We start from the raw sequence: 27695 nt of genomic DNA, 5'->3' as shown, positions 1-27695 counted from the left end.
AAGAATGGGAAGGCAGACACAGTTAAAGAGGTCGACACTGCTGAAAAGTTTCTGAAAGATAGCAATCTTCTACTGGTTCTGCCAGTGGCTCCAATAAAAGCTGATACCCCAAAGCCTGAACCCAGCCCCTATACACCTCAGAATTCCACACCCAATAATTTTGTGTTTACCACTCAAACAACTAGCAAAGATGAGAATGAGGTGGCAGATACAGTGGAAAGACCAACAGCAGCTAGTCATACCCCTGCTCCAAGTCACCCAGCTCCTGCTGGGCCGTCTGTAACAGCTAATCCCCCTACTCAAAGTGTTCCTGTTGTCCCTAAGTTTGCCGTACCTTCTCAGACTTCAACTGGAACACCTCCTGTCTCCAACATTCCTGCCCCAAGTATTCCAGCTCCAATCCATTCGACCTCTGCAAGCCCTGAGCCAAAAATTCCTGAGCCAAAGATTCCTGAACCAGCCATAGCAACACCAATCATTCCCTCTCAAGCTGTTCCTAAATCAAAGCCAGAAAGCTCTATTTCAACTCTTCCTGACACTGAACCTCTTAAACCAAATATACATATGCTCAGTTTATCAGAAGTATTTCCTCCCCCTGAAGGAAGTCCACCTCCAGAATTCACTGATATTCCACCCCCTGTTTTTGATGAAGACTTTCCAGATGGAGACTTTTCTGAGCAACCTATACCCACTCCACCAATAGGTATATATTTTGCCCCAGTTCCCACGAGTCCAGTTATCTCCAGGTCCCCTTCCCCATCCACCCCTCCAGCAGTATCTCCAGGGCCCTTCGTGAATCCTTTAGAATATACACCTGGTCCAGTCCCAAGCCCTCCTCCAGAAGTTCATACCCATGCTGCACCTATAGAGGTGTTACTGGAGAATGCAAAACCTCTGACTGAAAAGGCAGCTATTAACCCAGAGAGGTCTAAGGGGGACCCGTCCTCAACCAAGCCACTTTCACCCTTCTCAGCCTTGGCGAGAGCAGAGGAGATGGCCTCTGTAAAAAGGTCACCACCTGATAGCCGTTTATTTAACCTTCTGGAAAGGGCCAAGAGAACGTCCACAGTGAGTCCACTGGCTACCACACCTGAAAATACATCTTTACCTGAAAATACAACCCTAGTTGAGAAAGCTACATCCAAGATACCTCTGCCTGAAACTCTCACACCTCTGCCTGAGACTGCCACAGCTGAGGTGACCCAACCTGATCTAGCTCCAACAGAAAAAGCCTCACCACAGCTTGCCACAACTTTAGAAACATTGCCTGAGGAAGCCCCACCTGTACCAGAAGTGTCTGATATCCCTAAACTCCCTCCAGTTGACTATGTTGATCATACTCTGTTGCCACCTAAAACCCACCTACCTGAAACTGCCGAGGTTAATGGTTTTGATCACAGTAAGTATCTATTTAAAGCAGGGTTCACATTGTACAATCTTAGCCATGGTTTTGCTGTCTGAGATACATTTTATCCAAGGTAGGTTTCTCTTGTTGTAGGTCAGTCATGTATGAATAAGTGTGACATTTGCACAGATGGATGCTTAATTGACTTTGCAAAAAAAGTCTCAGATGAAGTTCTGGCAGTTTCAGAAATTTTCTTCAGTATTGCTGTTCCTGAGAGCACAAAATTTAATCAACACAAATCACTTTTTTTTTTTTAAATTGTTCACAAATGTAAATATCTTTCAGCTGCGGAAAACAGTGTTTAAATTCCTTTTTTGACCTTGAGGAGTTAGGTGGATTCCATACTTCAGGGTTGGTATGCAAGATATGTAAGGCTGTTCGAGCTATGTTGGGCAACATATCTTTCATAATCAGTATGACAAACAACATTCTCTCTCAAGGAAATATCTGTGAAACTGGGACATTTTAGTTTTCAGTTAAACTAAATGCTAAATAGGCTACATAAAGTATATTCTCATAAGCAATTGTTGTAATTAGACCATATTTCTCATAGTTTAGAAACATCTTTACAGAGAAAATAATTGTTTTCATCACAGCCTGAAATTAAAATGACCTCTACTGTTAATTATGTGGTATTAAATATGATTACATCACCTAAAATTGTGAAAAGACAGAATTCATGTATTTGATTAGGCTTATAAGTATAAACATCATGCTTGCTCATTTTCATTCCATAGTCCTGTGCTACCTTCTATTTTTCCTTGACCTCGCCATTTTCATTGGCTTTGCAGGCATACAGTTTCTTTTTGAGGCTTATTATTTTAGTCTTTTTTTCTTTTTTATTTTTAGTTTGAGGTTGATGTAAATGCATGATTGATTGTTTTTTTTCTAAAAATATCCAATGAACATTAACAAGATAAAATTTACTTAAGTGAAGTTACATTAGAAAGCAAGACTAGTTTTCATAAATAATATTGAATTAAGTTTATTTTCTTAATCCTTTGGCATTTTTTTTTTAAGTAAGCACCTTTCTTAATTTCGATTAATTCTTAAAACATTTTAGTTATTTCATAGATGCAGTTGTAGAGGTTCTGTTTATGTATGTCTTGGTGGTGGTGGTTGTCCATGCTAGTATGTATTGTCTTGTTTCTGCAGGGGTGGTTACAGTGGTAAAACCAATGAATCCTCCTCCCCCACCGCCCAGAAGGGCTCTGCCAGCCACTCTCATTGTGGATCCCCCACTTGAGAAACCAACGCAGTCTTTTTTTTTGGAATTGCAGTTTCAATAAAAACAATCTGTACTTCTAGAGACTTATAGGTAACATAATTACTCCAAAAATCTGAAACTCTATGCTGAGTGTTTGTCCACTAAATAAATAAATGAACATTTTTCTTCTACAGAAGAGTCACTATACGACAACTCATTTGAGAGTTATGAAGATGCTGAGGAACCTGAGGCTCCAGCACCTTCATCCTTTAGGCCTCCATCAGTACCATCATCAGCTTCTAGTACCAAAAGGCCGGTTTCAGATCATGAGGAAGTCTTCCTGAAACAGTTGAGCCTAAAACAACAGTCGAAAGAGGATGTGTTTCCGAATGTGGATGATAGAGATGTGGATTATGGGTCTATGAACTCTGGCTCTCCATATCCAGAAACTCAAGCTGCAGTGCATCAGGACTCAGTGCGAAGCTCACCTGCCTTGACTCCATCAGGGTAAGCCATTAAATTCATGATAATTCAGTGTGGCTACTGAAAAAAAAAATCATAAATGTATATATGTTATCAGTATTGAACACCGAGTGACATTTTTGTTTCTGACTTTCCTCCAGGACCCTTGAAAGAGGTGACAGTGTCTTTGAAGATCAATCAGACAGTAAAAAAGGCAAAACGGCAAAGACTAAGAAACAGAAAGGGCCTCCAAAGAGTAAGTGGAAGAAGTCTTGTCTTTTTTATTTTTGTGTTGTTTCCCTCAGGTTCTTAAAAAAATAATAATAATAATAATTAATTAAATAAAAGTGTGTGTGTGTGTGTGTGTGTGTGTGTGTGTGTATATATATTAATAATAATAATTAATTAAATAAAAGTGTTATATACTTAACACATCATTTAAGATACGATTTAGCTAGAAAACAAGAAAAGATTTGAAGTAAAATTTTCACAAATCAGGTCTTTCATATTCCTTATTTTGACATTTTACATTTCAATACGATTATGCTTAAAACACAGTAATTTATGTAAAATGTATGAATGTTATTTAATGTTGTGATTTGTACGTACTGGAATCCATTGTAAAATGTTATTTAATGTTTAAAAATAATAATTTTTATTGCAGTGTAGTTATTTATGTTCCCAGTAATCTCATCTCTGATGACCTTCTGATCCACAGAAACAGCAAACACACAGGAAATTGTCATGTCATTCGTTTATTTTAGATTCTTTTCTATGTTCAAAGTATTCTACTCACTGATGTATGTTTTCTATTGTTTGAAACCCAGATCCGTATGCTGATACACCAGCAGTGGTAAGTTTTATCATTGTTGTTTAAAATTGTTTTAGAATAAAGGTTTAAGGTCTTAAGGTTGATGTCAGGACCTTATGATTGCAGCATTTGTAGCATCATCACCTATTTTTCATATCTTCTTATTGCATATTCTGTATTTTCAATGATCTGTTCAAACATGTTGTCTTTTAATTTGAATCTGTTAATCACCCCAACCTTTTCAGGTGGAGGAGGCTCCCAAGAAAAGCTTGTTCTCCAGGTTTGTAGCAGCATTTTTTTAATTAGCAAATTCACAATATTAAAGTATGTCTACATTCCCGCAACATCTTAATGATGAAAGTCTTCAATCCACAGGAAGAGGTCAAGAAAAGTGGCAGATGACAAAGAACTAAAGAAAAAAGAGAAACAGCGAGAAAAGGAAAAAGAGAAAGAGAAGGAAAGAGAAAAGAAGGAGCAGAAAGAAAAAGAAAAGAAAGAAAATGAAATGAGGAAAAAATTTAAGGTAATTATTTTACTTATTTTTTTGCATTTTTTTTACATGTCAGTATTTATGTTTGCACCAATAATTCTGCACAATTATTGCTTATTAAACTCTCAAAATCCAGTACTTATTACAATCCACATCCCACTCCTCAAGCAAATCAATAGGTGCACTTGCCATCACTAAAACCCGATAGTTTTAATAATCAAAGGTGAAATGAGCCGTACATTTCAATTTCTCGCTAACAGCCAGAGTCCTTTTTTAATGCACATGGCAAAGTCAGTTAAGTGATGAGCACATGCTAATGTAACTGTGTGTGTTGATGTTAAATGCAGATCACAGGCCAGGAAGAGCCCATTTATCATGTTAAAGTCATCGAGGACTGTAAGGGCCGTAAAAACGACCTGCCGGTGAAGGTTGGAGACACCGTGAGCATCATCCGCACCAACAACTGCCCTAAAGGAAAATGGCTGGCAAAGGACAGCAACAACAAATGTGAGCTGAACACACACAACAAATACACAGCCGACAAACACAGCAATTCATTTAACGTCATTATGCACATACCTTTGCTCTTGCGCAAGTTGCAAATAATTAGCATCATGCTAAATGAGTTTAACAGATAAATGGGGTGTGGAAAATAAGCATTATGAATTTACCCTGATAAGGACTAAATGGCTAAATAGATCTGTCACTGAGTCCTTGAGCTTTGACTTATCTGTTAGACTGTGTGTGTAAGCGCTTATCTCCTTTTTCTGATGCTTCTGCTGGAATGCAGATTGGAAATGTGCTGTGTGGTGTTTTTCAGACGGTTACGTTCCGGTGGAGAGTGTGGATTTGAACATCAATGGCATTATGGAGCTGGGGAAGATGACAACAGGATCTAACAGATCCAACGGCAATGGACACAAAGACCCAGAGGTCACCAGTACAGGCAGCAGGTAGTCATAGAAAAACTAGGCTTGCAACAACCCGCTAAGCTAGCGTTGAGTGCTAAAAATGATCTTGATCTGCAGTTTACAAATGGAAGAGTCATTTTTTTTCCATCTGTGTTTTTAGGACCTCTGAGAATTATGGCATGAACCATGAGAGCTGTAAGTACCTTCTTTTTGTTTATTTTATTTATAATATTTATTTATTTATAAAAATATATGTTTTAACCAGCCATGACCACAATAAGCAACATGATATTTTATTGATTACTTTCTGCTGTGTTGTACTAACTAGCCCCGCCCACTGTGAAATTTCATTGGCCTAAAATCTCGCTCCCACACTATGCATCAAATATTCTCTGATTCACTTTGATTGTATCATAGTAACACTATGTTTTTTTATTTTTTGGACTACTTTAATAGTAACACCATCTTGAAGAACCATGGTATATATTAGAGTACTATGGTATTTTTGATATAGTACCATAAGTAGACCGTGGTATTGGTACAACATATTTTCATAAGGGTACTGTCTCTGGTATTGGCTGTTTTGGATGGTTATGTTTTATAATACAGAATAAAAATCCTACTCAGGACATAAATTGCAATTTGTAATTTTATTTTATCAGTCTCAGAAGACAGTGAGGAGTGGACCTATGATGATGACGATCCTGTGTTTGGCTCTTCTAATGAAACAGCACACATGTAAATATCACCTTGCCCTTTCTGGTACTTAGTAACAAAGCTTGATTGTTAAGCTATTGTATTGTTTACAAGGGGTGTATGTGCAATATTTCAGGGCGCTGAATCAATCACACGGCACACCAGCTCAAGGTGAGTCACTGATGAGGTATGATTGAAAAATGTTCACAGGAGCACTACCAACCGGAAACATCCAAGACTATTTTAACTATATTGGTCATTATAGCTAAGTATAACATTCACTTTTTCATTGTCACATTTATACAAGCCTATTTCCACCACATAAGTCACACTTTGGTAAATGATAATATTTTATTTATTTATTTATTTATTTGTCATTATTGTGACAAAAGAAAGAAAGAAAAAGGGAAAAAAGAAAACTGACAAAAACATAATTATGACACAAAAATTTACATTTTGACCAAAAAAAAAAAAAAAAATGAAATCATGACATGATCAGAATTATGACCAAAAAGATTTACGATTTAATAAGTAATAATTATGACCTAAAAAGTCTAAATTATGACATGGATAGTCATAATTATGACATAAACTGTAAAAAAGTTATGACAAAAAAATAAAAACGTTTATAGAATAAACATTATTTTGACATTAAAAGTCAAAATTGACATAAGTCATAATAATGACATAAAAGGCCAAAATTATAGCAACAATTCAAAATTAAACACTAAAAAAACTCTTAATTATGATGTCGTGAAGTCAAAATTTTAAGATTCTAAGTCATAATTATGAAATAAAAAGCCATACTTATGTTAATAATAATAATAATAATAATAATAATAATAATAATAAATTATAAGAATAAGAATAAAGAATAAGAATAATTTTTATTTTTTTTTTTTTTTTTTTTTTATTTGTTTGTTGACTTTTTTTTTTTTTCCGTGTTGTTTTTTTTTCAGACCAGTGTGATTCAACTTATATGAACGTGCCGTAAGTTCTATTCTATTCTATTCTGTTCTATTCTATTCATTAAAATGACACGTCATGCTTCTGTACTACCTTTGATCTGTAATAATCTGTTTCACATTAAGAACACAAGAATAAGCATTTGTTTATTGTGTGTTGTAGAGGAAAACAGGAAGCAATTCAAAAACTCTCCACATTCTTTATGCAACCTAAGACTCCCTCTCAGTCTCTACCACAGAACAACAGCCCAGTGTAGGCCATTGCTTTAGTTATCGTCTACTTCCTTTGAATTCACTAAAGATCACTTACTGTAAACGATAAGATTACAGGATAGCAACTAATCTTCTTAACTATTTCCTGTTTCCTTATTTGTCTGTTTGTGCATCAAGAATGCCAGAGCCCACACCAGGTATGTTTTGACACTCGAACCTGAATTACATAAACAGTCACATCTACCCACACTCACTTTTTTCTTCTTCTTCTTCTCCACTTCTGGTTTCATGTGTTACCACTTGAAGAGGATCCTGACAGCTCGTAAGTGTTCTCAAATTATGTGCCTGTTCTCACACGTAACACAGTCAGTAATTCCTGAGATGTCTTTTCTCCACAGGAGAATGTGGTCAGACTGGTTTTGCATGAATATTTGAGATGTTTTTACAGAAACCATGTCTCGCTCCATCGGTCTGTGCAGCCGCTGTGTTAACTGCTAACTAGATTTTGTTGTTATGGTCTGTTTCCTTCAGAAATAAAGAAGAAGATGATTTAGATATGTCAGCTCTCCAGATTCTTCCTCCTCCGGACCTGTATGCCGACATCATAGCTGGAGACTCCATGCCTATTTACAGCAAGTACGTACACTGATCATCTTGAGCTTTTGTGACAACATGCCCCAATAGCAGAACATGTTGTTGCACTATATGGGGTAAGTCGTCACAATGGATCTGGACATTAGACAGCTTATACAACAGAGTTCAAAAGTCTAAAAGATTGTTTTTGAAATAAGTTTCATATGCTCACCAAGACATTTATTTGATTAAAAAATACAGTAAAAACAGTAATATTGTGAAATATTATTACTATTTAAAAATCCTGTTTTCAATTTTAATATATTTTACAATGTAATTTATTCCCGTGATGCAAAGCTGAATTTTCAGCATCATTACTCCAGTCTTCAGTGTCACATGGTCCTTCAGAAATCATTCTAATATGCTGATTTTTGGTTTAAGAAACATTTCACATTGTCTGAATACACTGCTGCTTAATTTTTATCATTATTTATTTATTTTTTATTTTTTTGTGGAAAACTTTATACTTTAATTAATAAAAAGTTCAAAAGAACAGCACTGATTTGAAATAGAAATGTTTGTAAAATTATATCTTTACTGATTTTGATTAATTCACTGCATCCTAACTAAATAAAAGAATTAATTTATTATTATTAAAAAAAGATTATAATAAAAATATTTAATTTTTTTAAAGAATTTTTTTTATAAAAAATAAAAAAAACTCTTACTAACCAAAAACAGTAGTGTAAAAATAATTAAATTAATAATGATATATTACAAAAGATATATATATATATAATATATTATGATATATCTATATATATATATATATATATAATTATACATACATTTAACATTTAAAACATGCTAAAATTGCCTCAAATACATGGAAAGATTATTCTCAAACCTGTTTTTACTTCCTTGCTTGTCTTTTAACATGTAGTGCTGGCTTTAAATTTGACCCTGGTCATTCCTAACCTCTGACCTTTTTAAGCTCCAATGATGTTTACTGACATTTTAGAGTCATTTTAGAGTCATTTTAGACATTTTAGGTTTTGTCTATATTTTAGGCCAATCAAACCCATCTCAAAATAGCCAAATAACTCTGGCTGCAAGAGGGAAAGATGGACTGCTCTGGATCTTCACTGTTTCTGAGTTCATAACCCTCCTGTGGGCTGCGTTTTGATGAGCAGCACAGTAAATGTCCCCCACACAAGCTCAAGAGAAGACGTGTCTGTCAAGTGGGAAGAATTATGTTTGTGATTTGTGATTTGTGATTGTGCATCAGTCTGAAAGTGGCGAGTTCTTCTATATTCATGTATATTATGTTCAATCTGTGAAAAAAGGCACTTGTATGATGTGATGAGAAGCTCTTTGGATTATTTAAAGCATTACATTGAAGTGTTAGTTCTGTGGCAAGATCATCATCTGATGAGTCTGATGATTTTAAGAGATTAAACAATTGACAGATCAACATGACAGCTTATGCATGTTAAAACATCTTCACTTTTGGGTTTGGTTTTAACAGAACATTGCAATGTCAACATTAAAATGTAGTTCCTAAGTCAGCATTATTTTTGTGGTATTATTTACTTCAAAGGATTGCAACTTAAAGGTTTATATAATCAAACCATGCATTTGTATTAGAGTGACTAGTATTATATTATTTGTTTTATATTTTACATGCAGTTCTTTATGTTTAAGTATTCCCAGTCTTCGGGGCTACTCTGCATTAGGGAAAATATGCTGATGCTTGTAGTGCAAGTTTAAGTGTTGTTTATTTTGTAATTCTACTGCATATACTAAAACAATAAATGACACAGTTGTGTATCTTAAGCCTTTGTTCATTTAAAATTGTTGCTCTGTTTATGCTGAAAAGTTAACAAAGGTTTTCCACAGTTTTTCTAGTAGCTGATAATTACTGGTTGGTTGGTTCGTTAGATAGTTAAATAAATAAATATTTGAATATTTAAGATGATTTTTTTTTTTTTTAAATGTTTACATTATTATCAGCTTATTACATTATTAAAGCTGAATTTACTCCTGTCTTCAGTGTCACATGATCCTTCAAAAATCATTCTAATATGATGATTTGACGCTTAAGAGAATGTCTCAATATTATCTTAATATTATAATATTTTGCTTGAAAACAGCATGTGCATTATGTGTTGAATAATTTTTTTTTTGTTTGTTTATATGAAAATTTTTTAGTTTCTTTTATATAAAGATATTTCTTTTTTTGCATGTAAGTATATATTTTTCTATACGTTGTTGATTTGCTATTGTTTGACGATATAATACTACAGTACATCATTAAAAACTTTTTTATATAAATCTAAATAACTACACAAACTTCAAACTGCATATACTGCTTTATTTTCCCTTTTTTTTTTCTTTTAACAAAAATTAAAGTGCAGATCAGAACAGGAACACCATGCAGTGCATAACTTTTAAAATACAAACAGCACACAGACAGGAAGTGACACGTACACATTACAGACATGTAGACACTGACAGGCAGAGGCTTGGGGACAGGCAGAAAACACATTATTGTCATGTTTCACACATACGACACTACACTGGAGAGACAGAGAGGGTATAATATCCAGCACAAATGCCTCTACATAGACAAAAAACACTGAACATGAAGCCATTGCCGTCGCATTAATGCAGGCCATAAAGTTTCTGACCAGTTTCTACAAAACACAGCTATAAAGCTGATATATCAGATTTTAAACTGTCTGCTATCTGGTCTCTAAATATGACAAACACTAACCACAACTGCATGAAGTGTGCACACATTCCTGCAATTCCCATACAAATCTGCCACTGATACTAAAGAGATAGTTCACCTAAAAATACAAATTCTGTCATCATTTACTCACCCTTCACTTGTTCCAAACTTGTATATTCTTTTGAACATACACACACACACACACACACACACACACACACACACACACACACACACACACACACACACACACACAAAAGATATTTTGATGAATGCTGGTTACCAAATAGTTGCCGGTAGCCATTGACTTCCATAGAATGAAAGGCAGTGGCTACCATAAAATGTTTGGTAACCAGCATTCTTCAAAATATCTTCTTTTGTTTTCAACAGAAGAAAGAAACTCATACAGGTCTGGAACAATATGAAGGTGAGCTATTTATAAAAACCATGTCATTTTGGGGTGAGCTGTCCCTTTAATGTAGTAACAAAGTCCAGCAGCAGGGGGCGATATACTCCCTAAACTATTTTCTCAAGTTTTACATCAGCACTTTTTTTCCAAAAACTCACGCTGATGCTCAATGTGACCAGGAGTGACCTTGGGATTTGTGGGGAAAATGTTAAGATTGCATAAAGGCTTTAAATTCTGGAAGGAATTTCAGACCGTGCAATATTTTTTCCATGAAAACAACACCATAATCCAGTCCCATCTTCACACAAAAAATGTCCCGCAGCAGTGTACTTTCCACTTAACTGTTAAACTTTTTAGAGGTATCATATCTATTGCATTTCATATAGATGATATGAAGTGATTTGTGTGAGAACTTTTCATCTTTCTGTTTTACATTCAGTTGAAATGTTAGATCTGCAGCCATGTATCATAAAAAAATACAGCATACTTATACAAAACACACAAACGCTCTACTCATGCACACAACGCTAGCCATTCAACCATTCCTTACAGTACAAGACAGAGTGGTAGATTCAGGAAGACCATCACATTTATACAAATACAATTTGTGATAAAGTTTGTCTTTATGGATTATGACCCAGCAGGACCGAAGATGAAAATGACTATGAGATCTAGCTTGTTATTAGTTCAAACGATTCAGATCTATTGATTGAACCACTGATTCTCTTTTTTGGCTGCCGGGTTTGATTGAATGCTTTTTCATTGTATATAATCTGCATATAGTATTCACTCCTCTCATTTTCAGTCATGCACTGCTATTTCCCGGCTGGCTGTGTTGTAGTTGTCCGTTCATACACGTTGGCACATAGACAACTACAACAAATCCACTTTCTGAATCCCCACTGAAATCCACCTACTTATGTTGTTTGTTCACAAGCAACACTTAAGAGGTGAGCTTAAATAAAGAATAAATATATGTAACTAATAAATACATTGGATCTACTCCATACAAACAACCACACACATAAACAAATATGTTCAAGCATATTCGATTCGAAACAAAGTTCACAATCTATTTAAGGCATCCCAGGGAAGGGGGGTCACGTGGCGCACTCTTGGCTTGGGTCACTTTATGTGTTCTCATCACATACACACCACCTTTATAATGTTTAAAGCAAGTCTACTTCAATATGCTACCAGTCTGTTCACCAAAGCTGCATTTATTTGGTCAAAAGTACAGTAAGAAATTGTGAAACATTATTACAAATTAAAAGAACTGTTTTCTATGTGAATATATTCTAAAATGTAATTTCTTTCTGGGATGCAAAGATGAATTTTCAGCAGCATTACTCCAGTCTTAAGTGTCACATGATCCTAAAAAGCAAAATTCAAAAATCATTGAAAAAGCTGTTCTGCTTCATAATTTAGTGGAAACTGTGATATATTTAATATGCATGTATTGCATTTTGACTGCTCGTGTGTCTGTCTGTCTGTGTGTGTGTGTGTGTGTGTGTGTGTGTGTGTGTGTGTGTGTGTGTGTGTGTGTGCACATAAACATCGTAATTTATTTAATATACTTAAATTTTGTCAAATTATTTGTAAAATAATTTTTTAATATAGTGGTTCTAAAACAAATAATACATTTAATAAAGCTGAAGGTGTCATTCAGGACAAATGCTTTAATAAGGTCGTTATGGCTCTCTGTATTATCAAGCATTGGGAATATTTTAAGGCCGTCTAATGAAAGGCTCACTCGTATCAACAAAATGACTGGCACATTCTCTACGTCACCCGTCTCTATTCTTTGTGTGCATTTTAGCCATATCAAGGCACAACACTGAAGCTCTTTGGCTGGTCTGTCTACCCTCATTCAGCGTATTTGTATCTATGACAGCAGCACAGCCCATGATGCAAGCAAGGCCTCTGAGACAGACACAGAGAGGTCACGGTCAGGCTTTTCCACTGCAGATGGTGTGTATTATCAGAGATTCACTGTGACATTCTCTTTGATAAACGCTTTCTGAAGACTGCAAGCCAAACCCAGAGCACTCAATATAAGTTCTTCACTCCATAAATTAACACTTAAATAATGTGAATAGATATGAATTCTTTGTAAAATAAGCAAGAATCTCTAATATAATTAAATAATGATCTTTGCTCTGTATTTACAAACTTTTTTTTTTTTTTTTGGTATGTCATTGCAATCAACAGCTATTAAACTAAACTATACAACTCAAGTGATCGATATGAGAATATAAATATACTGTAAAATACTTATTGCAAAAAAAAAAAGTGTATATAGAATCAGAAGTATGTTTATAGTTTTTCTATTATTTAAAGTTTGATGATGAGTAGAACCTCTGACTAAAGTGGCCCTTAATACGATTTTGGATAGAATGAATGTGGGTGGGGGGGTAGGTTTAAAACAATAAAACAATGCGCTGTTAAAAAGAACAACTTAAGTAAACAAAAATAAATAAATAAAAAATAAACACTGATTGAAACATCAGAATCGATTATTTATAATTTAAAAATAATTAAAATAAAATTTCATAATATTAATATTTAGAAATTATTATTTTAGTGAAAAACCTAAGCAATGTTTTACATTATTCATAAATATATAAAATTGAATTATATAATTATATGAAATGAGGCATGATGAAGTGATGACAAAAATATTTTTTCATGACTGATGGCTTTGATATGATTATTGGTTAAATAATGCAATGACTTTCATATATTTGTAGGTGTTTCTTTTGTGTTCAAAAACTCTTTAGGTCACCGTATGTTTGTGGCGCTACTGTGGGACTGACATTAAAGCACCCCGGATCCATAAATTAACCCTTCACCTTTTGACTGTAAAGAGGTAAAGACCATCAGATGATGGTCTCAGCGAGCCAGGGTAGTGATGAGGCTGGCACACATTTCGAAAAAGTCCATGGTGTTGCTGCCCTGCCGCGGTGCCAGGAGAGGTGTGCTCCCGGTCAGAGAGCCCGGCAGAGAGCTGCTGAGCTGGGGCATCTCAACAGCCACGCTCGCAGAGTCGATGCTGAGGCGCGGCCGATGGAGGCCGGCCGTAGAGCCAGAGCGCTGGGGAGTCGACGACCCTGACTTGTGCTCGATCACATCATCTGAAAGTGAGCAAAGACTTTAATATTAGAGAGATACTGTGAAGAATAACACCATCGCCAACATGAGCTCAATGCATCTAGAGCAGAGCAATAACTAGGATTTTTGTACAGGCCGGCGACAAAAAGTAGATCTTCTACTGAAATTGAACAAGTGAAGAAAGTATTGCAAATAACTAAATGCAATCTTGCTAATTTTAGGTATATAAGAAACTGCTACAGCAGCAAAACTATTTATAATTCCTCACTTAACATACTTTATGACGACTTGGTCTCAGGTTAAAGGTACAACACTGAAGCCCATTCTTTCCCTGTATAAAGTGTTAGACAGAAGACCTAATACATTCCACCACTGTGATATTTTGCGCAAATATTATATCCATAGTTGGGACAATCTAACAAAATATACTGACGCCTGCTTGATGTTTAGGATCTTAAATGGAAAAGCTCCTCCACCATTCAGTATTTTTATTAAGCAGAAAGATCTAAATAACAGATCCACTCAGAGAGGGGACTGTGAAATCCCTTTCAGGTCTGCCTCATTCAGCCAATTATGCTTTTCTGTAAGAGCTTCTCAGTTATGGAACATACGTCCAATTGAAATAAGAAATTGTACCACATATTACTCTTTCCGACAAAGTCGTAAAGTCTGGCTTTGATCAGACATGTGAACATTTTCAATCTATTTAGTTATCGATCTCTTTATTATTACTGTTGTTACTATTTAACCAGCTGCTAACATGTCCCATGTCCTTTGCTCGTTGTCAGACAGCCAAAAGCATGGCTTGGGTATGTTTGGATTATTTAATTGGTGTTTTATTAATTGTCTGGAATGCTTTTTTTATAGTGTTGTTATACAATTTAGGTGTTTTATATTATTTTATTACCTTAAAATTGCATCTGATGTGCTTTATGTATGCTAACTGTTTTCCAGCAGGCTTGCATCTTATCTATTTAGGGTTGTGTGTTGTCGCTTTGTGTGCTTGCATGGCTAATTGTGGAAATGTTATTGTGTTATTGTGCTGAGGTTTTGTTGTTATTTCTTTTGTTATTTTAAAGATGTTTTAAACATTTTGCCAAAGGACTGCGGGTGAAAATAAGCCAGCTGGCTAACACTGGCACATTTACAGAAATGTTGATTAATGTGTGGTGTCCTTTAAAAAAAGAAAATAATAATAATAATAATAATTATAATAAAAATTATTATTATTTTTACTGACTATGTGTCTCTAGTGCATTTCAATATGAATATATTATAATATGATTTTTTTAAAGTGTAAAATTATGTCAAATAATGGAAGTATTTGTTCTCATTAAATTATTATTATTATTATTTTTATTTTATTTTTTACAAAATAGTAGTATTATATATATATATACACACACACACACACACAGTTAATTTAAATTGTAATCATATTTCACAATATTATTTTTATTTTTTTATTTTTTTATGGTGAGCATAATTTTTCAAAAACATTTAAAAAAAATCTTACCATCCCCAGACTTCTGGGGAAAAAAGATGTTATTTTAGATAAGTAAAATTCTAGATAAGAATAATTTTTCACATATTAAATTTTTTTCAACATAGATTTTTTTTTTTTGCCTTTAGTACACAAAGCCAAAAGTCACAACTTAAATTAAAAGTATATTATTTCATTTTGGAGTATAACTTAAAAATATAATTATATAATATAATTATAATTTTATAATGTCATACTGCTTTTCTCTTACAGTAAAATTAGATCTTTGTACGTGAAAATAAATAGCTGCCATTTTATTTCAGCAAGGAGATCATCATTTTTAGGGGTTCTTGGCATTAAAAAGGCTGATTGATCGATGCTCACCATCAGTGCTCTTGAAGTCGAGCAGGTAGCTACGATTGTCCACCTGGTAGAGCTGCAGACTCATTTTCACAAAGTTCCCAGTGACTGGATTCTTCCGGCGCACTCTCAGGTGATAGGGGTTCACCACCTGAATCCCACGACAGCCAACACAATGACACATCTATATTCTTTCTCACGAATCAAACATGCATACCTGTGTTTGTTTCTGAGCCACTCACCTTCCACTCGTACTCCAGCTGTTTCATGGCACGATAAACCTCAGCCATGATGTCGTAGGGTTTGCTCTGGCTCCGAATGCCCAGGTGCCACTTTGCTTTCTTTACCGCCAGCGGTTTGGGTCGGGTAGTGTTGAGGGCGTCCAGAGGGCACCGTGCCTTAGGGCTGTCGGCCAGGAGTGGGGGCATCCGTTCAGGGTGAGCTTTGACCCCTGGTGGCAGAGGCATGCCCTCCTCCATGAAGGAGCCGGTTGGTGGACTGGAGGCCAGGTAGAACTCGCTGGCCTGGTTCATGATTCGCCGGTTGTCGATGATGAGGTGGTATGCCACGGCCAGCTGGTCTTGAGGGTCTCCGCTGTATAGGCTGCTCAGTACTTCGGCTTCAGTGCATTCAAACTTCTCACACACCTCCCGCACAGCCTCCTCATCCAGCACTGTGGCGTCATACGAGGGGTCCTCAGGGAAGAGGTAGCAAGGAAGGTCCTGCTTAAACCACTCATGCTCTCTGTTATATAGGAGGGAAGAAAATAAAAGTACTGCACTACTAAACAAAATGTATTTGGTGAATTAATAGTATATTTATTTACTCAAGTTGAATAAGCGTGTGGTAACTAATAACCTGATGTCTTTGATAGTAGCTCTCTTCAGTGGGTCCACTTGCAACATGAGCATTAGTAGACTGGCCACTGAACGATTGAGGTATTCTGGGATGTAGAAGACCCCTCCACGGATCTTTTTGAAGAGGGTGGGCACGTGCTCGTCATCAAATGGCAGAGTCCCACAAAGCAGTGCATAGAGAATGACACCACAGCTCCAGATGTCCACCTCTGGACCAGCATACAGCCTGAAACATGACACATATGTCTCTACATGTCTATCAGTCTGAATGAAGGTAAAGTTTCCAGCGATATAAAGATCAACATTAAAAACAGTATTAAATCAAAAAAAAATTTATGAAGGCCTGATATAATATTTATGTGCAGTGTTTTCATGCAGTCCATAGCGCAAAGCACAAGCCAGGCCTTTGACTATCAGAATTAAAGGAACAGTTCACCTAAAAATTAAATTTTCTTAAAATGGACTTACCCCTCAGGCCATCAAATATGTAGATTAATTTGTTTCTTCATCTGAAAAGATTTGGAGAAGTTTAGCATTACATCACTTGCCCATCAGTGGATCCTCTGCAGTGAATGGGTGCCGTCAGTCGTCGAGTCCAAACAGCTGATAAAAACATCCCAATAATCCACAAGTAATCTACATGAGTCCAGTACATCAATTAAAGTCTTCTGAAGTGAAAAGCTGCATTTTTATGTGAAACAAATCCATTATCAAGGTGTTTTAACTTTAAACCATCGCTGCTGGCTAAAATACGAATCCATAATCCATAATAACACTTCCTCCGGTGAAAAAGTCCATCCCCTGTAGACCTCTCACATCAAAATCCACAAACATATCTGTTTACAACTATTTTTATTCGTAAACAGTGCTTGATGTGTCCATATTTCTCTCCTGATTCAGACGAGAAAGCTATATTATGGACAGCAGATATGTAGCTCAGTCGGAAGCAATGGTTTGAAGTTATTACAAACGCACAGCTTTTCACTTCACAAGACATTGATGGACTGAAGTGGTGTGGATTACTTGTGGATTGTTGTGATGTTTTTATCAGCTGTTTGAACTTTCATTCTGACGGCACCCATTCACTGCAGAGCCATTTTGTGAGCAAGAGATGCAAGTAATTATAAAAATATGGTCCAAATCTGTTTCAATGAAGAAACAAACTCATGTACATCTTGGATAGCCTGAGGGTGAGTAAATTATCAGCAAATTTAAATTTTTGGGTGAACTAATCCTTTAAGTGTAGCGCATATTGATGCTCCTTCTGGCCAAGAAATGCACACGATGTATATGATCTGGTTGACTATAATAAAATCGACCTCACCTTCCTGAGATGACCTCTGGTGCAGCGTAGTTTGGGGATCCGCAGCTCGTTCTCAGGAACTCTCCATCTGCCATCATGTTTGACAGACCTGACAAGCAGCGCCACATAAATATACTTAACACAGACAATTTGATTGGCCAAGACAGGGTGGGTATAAATACAGTGGGATCCAAACTATATTTGACAATCTGTGAATTTTAATCAAAATAAATAATGAAATTATCAATATTAATAAATAATACAAAGTTGTAAAAAAAATTATTAAATTGGATGAAAATTTCAAAATAGAAGCATTTTCACTAGTGGTCTCAAACTTTTGGACAACACTGTATATGTGGTGTAGCTCAACACATCTAGCTGCAGGGCAGATTAATGTATTTTTCTCTTTGCCTCTTTTCTGTCTGTGCTCTTCTGTGGATAATCAAACACCATGCCTCATACAAACCACATGAGTGGACGTGCAGCAAAACTGCAGCCGGTTGCTTGGCAACTATCCCTCACTGTCTGCACAACATTAGCTTTCCATGTGTGTGTATACCAAAGTCAGCGATCTTGGCATTCATGTTGCCATCCAGCAGTACATTTTCAGGCTTGAGGTCTCTGTGCACCACCATGTGTCTGTGGCAGTAATCTACTGCTGAGATGATTTGCTGGAAAAGACGTCTCGCCTCTGTGTCCTCCACCTGCACACGAGAGACACAAAAGAGAGATTACTATGTAAAACATCATCTTAAAAACAATCATTTGCTCTCTGTGGGTTTAAACCGTGTGAATTGTATTTGATACATGGCTATATACTGTATATAGTTAACTAATATATATATATAAAATTAACTAAAAACTTAAGAAAATATTCTATGACTTCATATGTCCAACTTTACAATTAAAATTCATTAACAAATACCTTAAAGAGTTAAAACACCTTAAATTGACCACTGTTTATATGCTAAAATATGGAAAAAATCGGATTATTAAGTCACATTCAGGTAAAATGACTGACTCAATTTACATGAATTATTCCTATATTCATGGCAGCTTTCAGTGACCAAGCATCATGTTTCGAGGTGTGGAAATGTCGCCACAATAACAGACCAGTGTGTAAAACTCTCTGTCATATTTTAAAGATTCTATGCCACGAACTTTAAATATTTCACATACTTTTGAGAATCCAGCATTTAATTGATCCTGATAAGCGCTTGTCATCACAGTTGTAAACATGACAGCTTTCTTCTTTCGTGTGGGGGGGTTTGGCCCAATAAAATTAAAGAACGCGACACACACATCTCCCGGAAATCCTGTATAATTCAACTAATCCGATGATGACTTCGAAACTCCTGAAGTGTTTCCACTTTTGTGTTCCACATGCATCAGACGTTCAGCCATCGGTTCGTGGGCATGACGTCTGAGGCTGAGACTACTTATAAAGCAGCTTTGAGCTATTAGGTGACTAACACAAAAATAATAAGCCATATTTATTAGTAATGGGAAAGGCATGTTTCCATAACCAAATATGTTGTGCATAACCAAGAATGAATTGTGAAGCTCGTCTTTTTCAAATGATTCTTACCCTTCCATGCTTACAAATATAGTCAAAGAGTTCCCCTCCAGACACATATTCCATCACCATGAAGAAGTCTGTGGGAGTGCTGATCACCTGATACCTGAAACACACCAGAGAAAAGAACCACAGAAACTCAGCAAGAGGCTTTAATGTTGATGCTTTTAACACAGCAATGCAGAGCTCAACAATAAGGATGGCCAATGGCCTGAAGGACACTGTCTTGATCATATACATGCATTTTTATACCTTGCAAACGGAGAAGATTCCTATGATATGCAACACAGTTTTGATGCAAATTCATTTGATTCAAATATTATAAAAGTTATCTTGATTTGTGATAGCCTTAGATCAATGAGCTGAAAACTCTATGCCATTGTTTTCCAGCAAAAGTGAATTAACACACTTAATAGCTATCATGGAGTTAAATATTATACTAATAGTCATATAATTTCCAGCTATTATTTAAAAACAAATTAAAATATTATTAAATATTAAATAATTATTATTATTAAATTAAGAGGCAAATTTAATTATTTGCTGGCACGTAAATATGTTGCCAATAATTAAATATATACAATTTTAAGTAAGAATCATTTAACTTTTAAGTTAGAATTTGTTGAAATTATTCACTATTACATAACAATTATGTTGCTAAAATTTTAACTTGCCAAGGAGAAATTCAGTCAAGGCTGTCACAGAATCTGAAAACATCTCTTTATAACTCAAATGTATTGATAACATGACAAGGCCATCAGCACGTTGAGGAGTGTTACACTACAGTTCTTAGAAACAGAAGTGTTGATGAAGGTTAGAAATGTTGATCATAATTCCAGCAGGGACACCTACTGGCAGTCTGCTTCATTGTTGTCCCTGTTTATATTCAACAGAAGAGCCCTTATTATGGGAGACAGCCTTGCAAACAGCAGTAGAGAAGGACAAGGCCTGTATTCCTCTGAGGGGTTTAATATGGAGAATACTCAAAGAGTCTGTGATACCTGATGTGATTTTAAATAAACATAATGTAATTTCACAGAATCTAATCACCAAAAAAAAAAATGATAAAAGAAGAGAACAGAACATTTGCAATAAAACATAGCAAATACAAAGAGACACACAGTACAGAAGCACAGCAGGGGCTTAACATGGAATGTGTCCGGAATACAATAACACAGCTATTGCATTATGATTAGAAACAAGGTTATTAATAGAGAGTGGAGAAGAAAGAGAGTGAGTGATTGAGACATGAGCAGATAAAAAGATTATGCTGTCTCCTTAACTTCCGATAACAACAATTCTGAAATGAGCCAATGTGCTGTGTAGCTGAACAAGAAATGCAATGCTTAAAATGTAGCTGAAAGTCATTCTACACTGGAACATTTCCTCCAAATTAAAATGTGTAATGTATCTGCTTGTTTATATGCTATTGTTATGTGACTTAGTTTGTAGTTTGTCTTGTGCCTGTTTCCCCCATGTGTTCACCTGTGCCTTATCATCCAATTAGCCCTTGTATGGAAACATTTGGATTCGTGTCGATTGAAAGAGGTTCATGAGCTCAACGTCGGTTTCTGCATAGGTATGTTTATAGTGTTTATAATGTTTGTAAACATTTTGTTTTATTTACCGATATTTCTGAATTTAATAATAAAATGCTTAGACTTATAAAACTTATACACAACTTTTTTCTCTCTCTTTCAAAAACATAATTTATTTTATATGTGTAGCATACTTTTAACCATGCAGCAAACATTTTAAAATACTTAAAAAATACTTGGGTACTTGAGTCAGCTGAACCAATTGCTTCACAAAATGATTAACTCTGCTCAAACATGCATAAAACACACCTTTTACAAACCAATTACAAATGCTTTCTAATTGAATTAAAAGTGTATTCAGTTAAATGCTAATCAGTCAAATAAATTGTGCAATTAACTACAACACTTCCTATTATATGTAAATGCAAAAAACTAAAATTGATCTGAGATCAGTTTAAAAGCCACACTGTAGAAACTGCTTCACTGAGACTGTGCCCTAGTGGCATACCACTGAAATTTCAAGAGCCTGAAAAAGCCTGAATTGACGTGACTTCAGCAGTTTGACATGCAATCTGAGCTACTTTTTCAAAATTTGCAGGTTTCAAAGCTTTAGAAAGCAGTGTTTTTCTAGTGCTCATCACTATTTTACAGAGGTTGTACATTTTTACACAATTTTGTGCTGAGATGCACTAATATTAGTAACACTGTTGGATGAAGAACATTACTTTTTATAAAGCCATTTCCCCCCTTCTCTCTGAGAATGACATTTTCACAGCCCATACACACACACACACACACACACACAGACACACACATATATATATATATATATAATATTACAATTTAACATAATTGTTTACTATTTTAATATATTTTAAATCATAATTTATTCCTGTAATGGCGAAGCTGAATCATTTCTCCAGTTTTCAGTACTCCTTCAGAAATCATTCTAATATGCTGATTACAGAACAATTTCAGAAAAAGCCATTTTTGCAGCTCAGTTTCAATAAATGGTTGTTTTGAATTGGAGAGCTAGGTTTTGCTAGAAAAAATAATTGCTTTACCAGCTTCCAGCACACACCAGACTGGACCAGCATGGAAATGTAAGCAGGTCAAAGCTGGTCTTTTCAGTAGGACTCATTCAAATCAATTATTTGCACATGTCTAACCACATAGGGGAAATAAAATTGTTCTGACATCTTCAATCAAATGGCTTTTGAAGTATTTGCCCACAAAAAAAAAAAAGAATTGCCAATCAAATCTTTGTCATTAAGTGAAGTTGAAGCTCATAAAATGTGCACACATCAAGTACATACCGTCAGCATGTGTAATAATCTTTGTAATACTCCTAAAGTTTTAAGAGCACCATATTAAAGTTTCTTGAAACTGCAGTCTTTTGAAATCTTTAAGAAGCGTTAAGTCATCAAACAAGGTTGATAATCTGCTCTGCACAATCATACTCATCATGATTTTCAGCTGATTTTGTTTCTATTGATTGTGTTTTTCATGTTTTTATGTGTGATTGACTCACAGCTTGATGATGTGTGGATGTCTGAAGAGCTTAAGGTTTTGAATCTCTCGTTTAATTTTCCCCACAACATCGAGACTGCGGATCTTCTGTCTGTTGAGGATCTTCACGGCAACTTTATGTCCTGTTAGCTGGTGCTCTCCAACTGTTGGCCAAACATACACACTCCATCACCAGCAGTTCGGTATTGTAAACACAGCTGATGAAAGATAAGTTCTATTCCAAAGAAAGCAAGCATCAGTGCTGTGGGCCAGCAACCTCCAACACAAACCTTCTAAGAAAACAAAGAAAGAGAGGAGACTTTTCTTTCATGTCTGAGCCCCCATTCAAACAAACAAAACCTGATCTACTCTGAGTTTTGATTTTCATATACTAGCCTTAAGATAATTGCTTATATAGTATTAGATACTGCTCAGCGAAAATTATGAAAACAAATACCCAAATTTGTTTGATTTGTTATATTATCAGTCCAGCATATTATTGTAACAAGCATGAGATATTTAAAAAAAATGGCAAAGGTGGGGATCCACACATGCACACGCCTGTCCACATATTCATGAAGACCTCCCATAAATTGATGTTGTTCTTGAGTTATAATAACTACACTCTGACCTATCATGAAGACCTCCCATAAATTGATGTTGTTCTTGAGTTATAATAACTACACTCTGACCTACCCTTACAGTGGGTATTTTCTTGTGATATAACTCAATAAAGAGACAAAGAAAAAGATATCGTTGGAATCACTTTCAAAACGATTTTTTTTTCCCAGCTGATGAACGATAAAAAATGACAGCCAATCAGAATCCAATCCTGCTGTAACGAGCTCAGAATTTGGTGCACTAATAAACAGACGATATCGTTCGCTGGTGTGGACGCTAATATCGTTATCTTTATAGTTATCTTTATAGTTATCGCTCTTGGTGTGAACAGGCCTTTACAGTGGGTATTTTCTTGTGATTTTGACTCTTATGCTCACAAAGCTGCATTTACTTGTTAAAAATAATTGCTGGTGAAATAAATATATTTAATAATATATTTCATTTTTAATAAATATTTGTAAAGATATTTTATGAGTACTAAAAAAAATGACAAAGTTTGGGATTGGTAAGATTTTTTAAATGTTTTTAAAATATGTCTTTAATACTTATCAAGGCTGCATTTATTTGATTAAAAAATACAGTAAAACAGTAATATTGTAAAAAGAATGCTGCAATTTAAAATAACTGTTTCTTATATCTAATATAATTTAAAATATCTATTATGTTTTAAAAGGTAATTTATTCTAATTTATTAAAGCTGAATTTTCAGCAGCCACTAGTGAATTCATCAGTGTCACATGATCCTTTAAAAAAAACATTCTAATAATATACAGTATATATAATAATCAGGCTTCTTTGATGAATAGAAAGTTCAAAACAACAGCATTTATTTCAAAAAGATAATTGTCGGAAATACATAAATGTGCATGAATATGCTTTTTTTTTTTTTTAAATATGATTATATATAGTCATATTTATAAAAAAATATATATATATATATTCATGTAGGTCACATTACATGTTAACACTGAAATTCTTGTTAGTCTTGTTAGCCTTATTTACATAAAAATCTTGTGGTATAAGAAAAAAAGTACAAAAAAAAGTACAAATGCAGATTTGTTGGAGCTATTTCTCCATATTCTGACCCTTAAAATGACTTTGATTGGTATAACCTAATGTAGTCAGGTTGATTCCATCATATTAAGTAATATTTCAGACCTAAATAAAGCTGTATTTTTAGGTTAGGATTTTTACAGTGACAAAATAGGATACTCCATTCACTGCCTGAGCTACATAAATGAAATAATGAATAGTCAGTGCTGCACCCATGTCTACTAACAGTTGAAGGGACACTTGCAAACAAATGTGCTTCCCTTGTGGATATTTAAGTCCAATGACACCCTAAGCATGCAGTATGGAGAGAGTTTAAGTGGCTATATTCATATAACACACAGCACTGCTCTAATGCAGGACCTGCAGTCTTTACTGGCAATGAATAAGCAGTTTTTAAACTGTTAATAAACTGTTTTCAGTATTACGGTGGATTATTTGTTAGCTTGTGTGGGTTTCTCTGATAAGTTACATCACTTGAATGAACTTACTGTAAACCCCAGTCATGGGATCTCATGTGGAGCCTAATAAGGCTGTTAAACTTGATAAAATTCCTTAGCCTCTCCTCAAGGACGTTTGCTCTACTGGTGATTGATGAATAATGCAGTGTTCAACCTGTTTTTGCTAGTGTTAAACTTTGGATTTGTCTCAAAATTCAAAAAACAACCTGTCTACCTAGACAGCAATAACCCCTATAAACATACATGTCTCTTCATTATCTAAAGGCAAGGAGAATCTTCTATCTGTGTATCTGGACGAAGAAAGCAGACAACTTAGCCTGTACCTGTTCAAAAATGCATTGCAATACCTATATTTTTCTTCTTAATCAAAATAGCCAGGTACCTTTAAAGGTGGGCATATGATGCGATTTCAAGTTGTCCTTTCTCTTTGGAGTGTTACAATCTGTTCATGAATAGATCTCTAAAGTTGCAAAGACTAAAGTCTCAAACCCAAAGAGATATTCTTTATAAAAGTTAAGACTTGTCCACGCCCTCCTAAAACGCCTCATTTAAACACACCCCCACATGTCTATGTCATGATGTGGGAAGATTTGCATAACACTTTTCTTTTCTTTCGCTATTGGAGCAAATGGGAACACAAAAGCAATATTTGTTGTAGTTCCCATTCATCACGGCAGAGGATACCCATGACAACTTCCGCTTTTGAGAAGCATGAAAAAATTTAAAAGTTTGCATATCTGGTAAAAAAAAATCTAAAATTCTTCTGCAGAGTAATCTCCGCCAATCAGAGATCTGACAAGCACATCATGCCAAAAGAACAGTTTAGTGCCCGCCCACTCTTTGTGGAGAAGTGCGAATGAATACATCATTCCCTACGCTCTCAGAATACATAAAACTATGCATAATATGCAACATAATATGCAATAAAAATGAATATAAGATTATGTCTTTAAATTTTAATTTGTCATTCGCAATGCGTCATGGGATTGTAATTCTTTCTCGAATTAAGGCCATTAAGCACGCCAGGGGTTCTCAACTATGGCCCTCGAGGTCCAGTCTTGTTCCTTTGTCTTTTTTTCTGATTTTTGAGTGCTTTTTTGCTTCAAATCAAAACTTCTAACACTAATTGTTTTGGTTTATGGCTCTTAAACAGACTTTTCAAAAGTCCCAATGAGAAAAAAATACTTCAGGAACCATGGCCACTGAAAAAGTGGGTGGGCCCTGTTGCACTCTATAGAATGACGCTGGGGTAAGAAGGGAATGATTCTCCAGGGGGCCTGCCTGTCAGACACCTGGGTTCCTGTAGCAGCTGAGCAAGAACCACTGAGATGAATGGGAATGTTTTACAGTCTAAAAATTCTGCACACGCAAACATGCTGTCTAGGCAGGCATCTCAGTAGTTTTGAAAACACAGCATTTGTTGTTCTTGAGGTGAAATAATGCACACAGGGCACCATATCCGTGCGAAACGTCATTTGCAAAATGAGCGGCATTTCCAGTCGCACTTAGAATAGAAAATGACTGCAAGGTCAAAGCAGCGCTGCAGGTAAAATACACTAAATATAGCATTTATTCCGGTGCTGCTTTTCAAATAATCTGAAGAATATACGTTTGAGACAAACGTTTTAAAGATTCAACAATTTGGGTGCTTGAAATTTATGCGAAAAAAAAAAAAAACATTAAAAGAGCGCAGCCCAATGAATGATCGCACTTCAGGGAGGATGACATTGCATTAAAATGTGTAAAATATCAAATATTGAGGCGGCGTAAGTACGTGAGACCTATATATTCCCGAAATGACAGATAGTTTCCCAAATGCTGTGATATTAAACATGTACACAAACACGATTGCAAGTGTAGCGTCTACTGTGGTGCTGAAAGAATTTTTCAGCTCTGCGTCGTATTCACTAACAGCCTACGCACTCTATGCGCCTGGAGGACGTTAGCGGAGGCTCTTCCTACGCAATCCATGCTACGTAAATTGCGCAGAACGTCCGCCGGCAAGTTCAGCACTAGCCACCCCGAAAACATACGTTCGCACTTCCGTCCCATGCAACATTCAAACACGTATAGTAAATGCATAGACTTAACTCTTCACTTTTCCAAATGTCCCGACTCCCAGCGTGTCTCCGAGGATGTAGTGTCCTATCTTTACCCTGCCTTCGTGTTTCTGCTTTTCAGCCATTTTACTACGTGAGATCCTCGGGCTGCCTCACAGGAGGCAGGATTGAGCTTTACTAAACCCCTCTAAGTGCTGATCTGAATTCAGCTTCAGGGGAACTCTGTAAACTCTACACATACAGACAGCTCTCGGATCAGCTGATAAGGCGTTAACTGCTGGGAAAGGGGGCGGTTTAGGTAAACAAGACTGTTCCCCTCACTGGTTACCTCACATAGCCTACACGTCACAGCTTTACTTACAGTTAAATATAACAACATTTCCACTTCATCAGTGATGGTTTAGTATAATTATATTGTTAGTTTTTATATACTATTATAGTTTTTATACATATTTTGAATTGCTTTTTATTTTTATATTTCCTTTATAATTTTAGCCTAGTGTTTTTGTTGTGCATTTTATCATGCATGTTTTTTTTTTTTATTTATTTATTTATTTATTTATTTATTTATTTATTTTACATAGTTTTTATTCATTTTATTTCAGTTCGAGTTATTTTAGTTCATCAAGTTCAATGAAATGAAAATGAGGAATGTTGCTTTGGCAACTAGCTGCTATAAATATTAATTAAATCGTTTATTTTAGTTTTAGTTAACTATAATTGCCCTAACTATAATAACCATTTTATAATAACATAACTACAACATACCATTTCATTTGATTTTTATCTCTTTTTTTTTATAAACATTGTGACATTACATGACATTTACTGGGCATTTAAGACTTTTTATAACCATAATAACACATTACTTCATAGAGTAAAATAATATA

General features: G+C 35.3%; 2 protein-coding genes across 2 annotated transcripts in view; one reads left to right on the top strand and one right to left on the bottom strand.

The window, feature by feature from the left end:
- LOC109113824 (FYN-binding protein 1-like) overlaps positions 1 to 9569 on the top strand; it is a 29911-nt gene extending 20342 nt beyond the window's left edge. Inside the window, exons 2-17 of the mRNA XM_042777569.1 lie at positions 2807 to 3119; positions 3236 to 3330; positions 3902 to 3927; positions 4131 to 4165; positions 4261 to 4408; positions 4723 to 4882; positions 5196 to 5328; positions 5447 to 5481; positions 5949 to 6024; positions 6119 to 6153; positions 6942 to 6972; positions 7111 to 7200; positions 7338 to 7357; positions 7467 to 7482; positions 7692 to 7796; positions 8804 to 9569. Of these exons, the coding sequence (XP_042633503.1) occupies positions 2807 to 3119; positions 3236 to 3330; positions 3902 to 3927; positions 4131 to 4165; positions 4261 to 4408; positions 4723 to 4882; positions 5196 to 5328; positions 5447 to 5481; positions 5949 to 6024; positions 6119 to 6153; positions 6942 to 6972; positions 7111 to 7200; positions 7338 to 7357; positions 7467 to 7482; positions 7692 to 7796; positions 8804 to 8828 (1343 nt within the window). The 3' untranslated portion in view covers positions 8829 to 9569. The remainder of the gene's footprint in view (positions 1 to 2806; positions 3120 to 3235; positions 3331 to 3901; positions 3928 to 4130; positions 4166 to 4260; positions 4409 to 4722; positions 4883 to 5195; positions 5329 to 5446; positions 5482 to 5948; positions 6025 to 6118; positions 6154 to 6941; positions 6973 to 7110; positions 7201 to 7337; positions 7358 to 7466; positions 7483 to 7691; positions 7797 to 8803) is intronic.
- Positions 9570 to 10086: 517 nt separating this feature from the next.
- On the bottom strand, positions 10087 to 27098 carry LOC109113825 (protein kinase, AMP-activated, alpha 2 catalytic subunit). Its single transcript, XM_042777568.1, has 9 exons — positions 26837 to 27098; positions 22636 to 22777; positions 19579 to 19672; positions 18550 to 18694; positions 18012 to 18099; positions 16689 to 16913; positions 16073 to 16574; positions 15855 to 15981; positions 10087 to 14010 (listed from the first exon to the last, which is right to left on the bottom strand). Exons 1-9 carry the CDS (start codon positions 26928 to 26930, stop codon positions 13769 to 13771), a joined length of 1659 nt encoding a protein of 552 aa, XP_042633502.1. The 5' UTR covers positions 26931 to 27098; the 3' UTR covers positions 10087 to 13768.
- Between the last annotated feature and the right edge of the window lie 597 nt (positions 27099 to 27695).

The sequence above is a fragment of the Cyprinus carpio genome, chromosome A20, assembly GCF_018340385.1.
Source record: "Cyprinus carpio isolate SPL01 chromosome A20, ASM1834038v1, whole genome shotgun sequence".
Taxonomy (NCBI): Eukaryota; Metazoa; Chordata; class Actinopteri; order Cypriniformes; family Cyprinidae; genus Cyprinus; species Cyprinus carpio.
The sequence above is the reverse complement of the archived record's forward strand: the minus strand, read 5'-3'. Positions and strand labels throughout refer to the sequence as shown.

Coding starts and splice junctions, on each gene's coding strand:
- LOC109113825 (XM_042777568.1), bottom strand. CDS start 26,930: ATGGCTGAAAAGCAGAAACACGAAGGCAGGGTAAAGATAGGACACTAC. Junction 22,778..26,836: donor GACATTTGGAAAAGTGAAGA/GTTAAGTCTATG, acceptor TTTGGCCAACAG/TTGGAGAGCACCAGCTAACA. Junction 16,575..16,688: donor GCTACTATCAAAGACATCAG/GTTATTAGTTAC, acceptor CCTATATAACAG/AGAGCATGAGTGGTTTAAGC.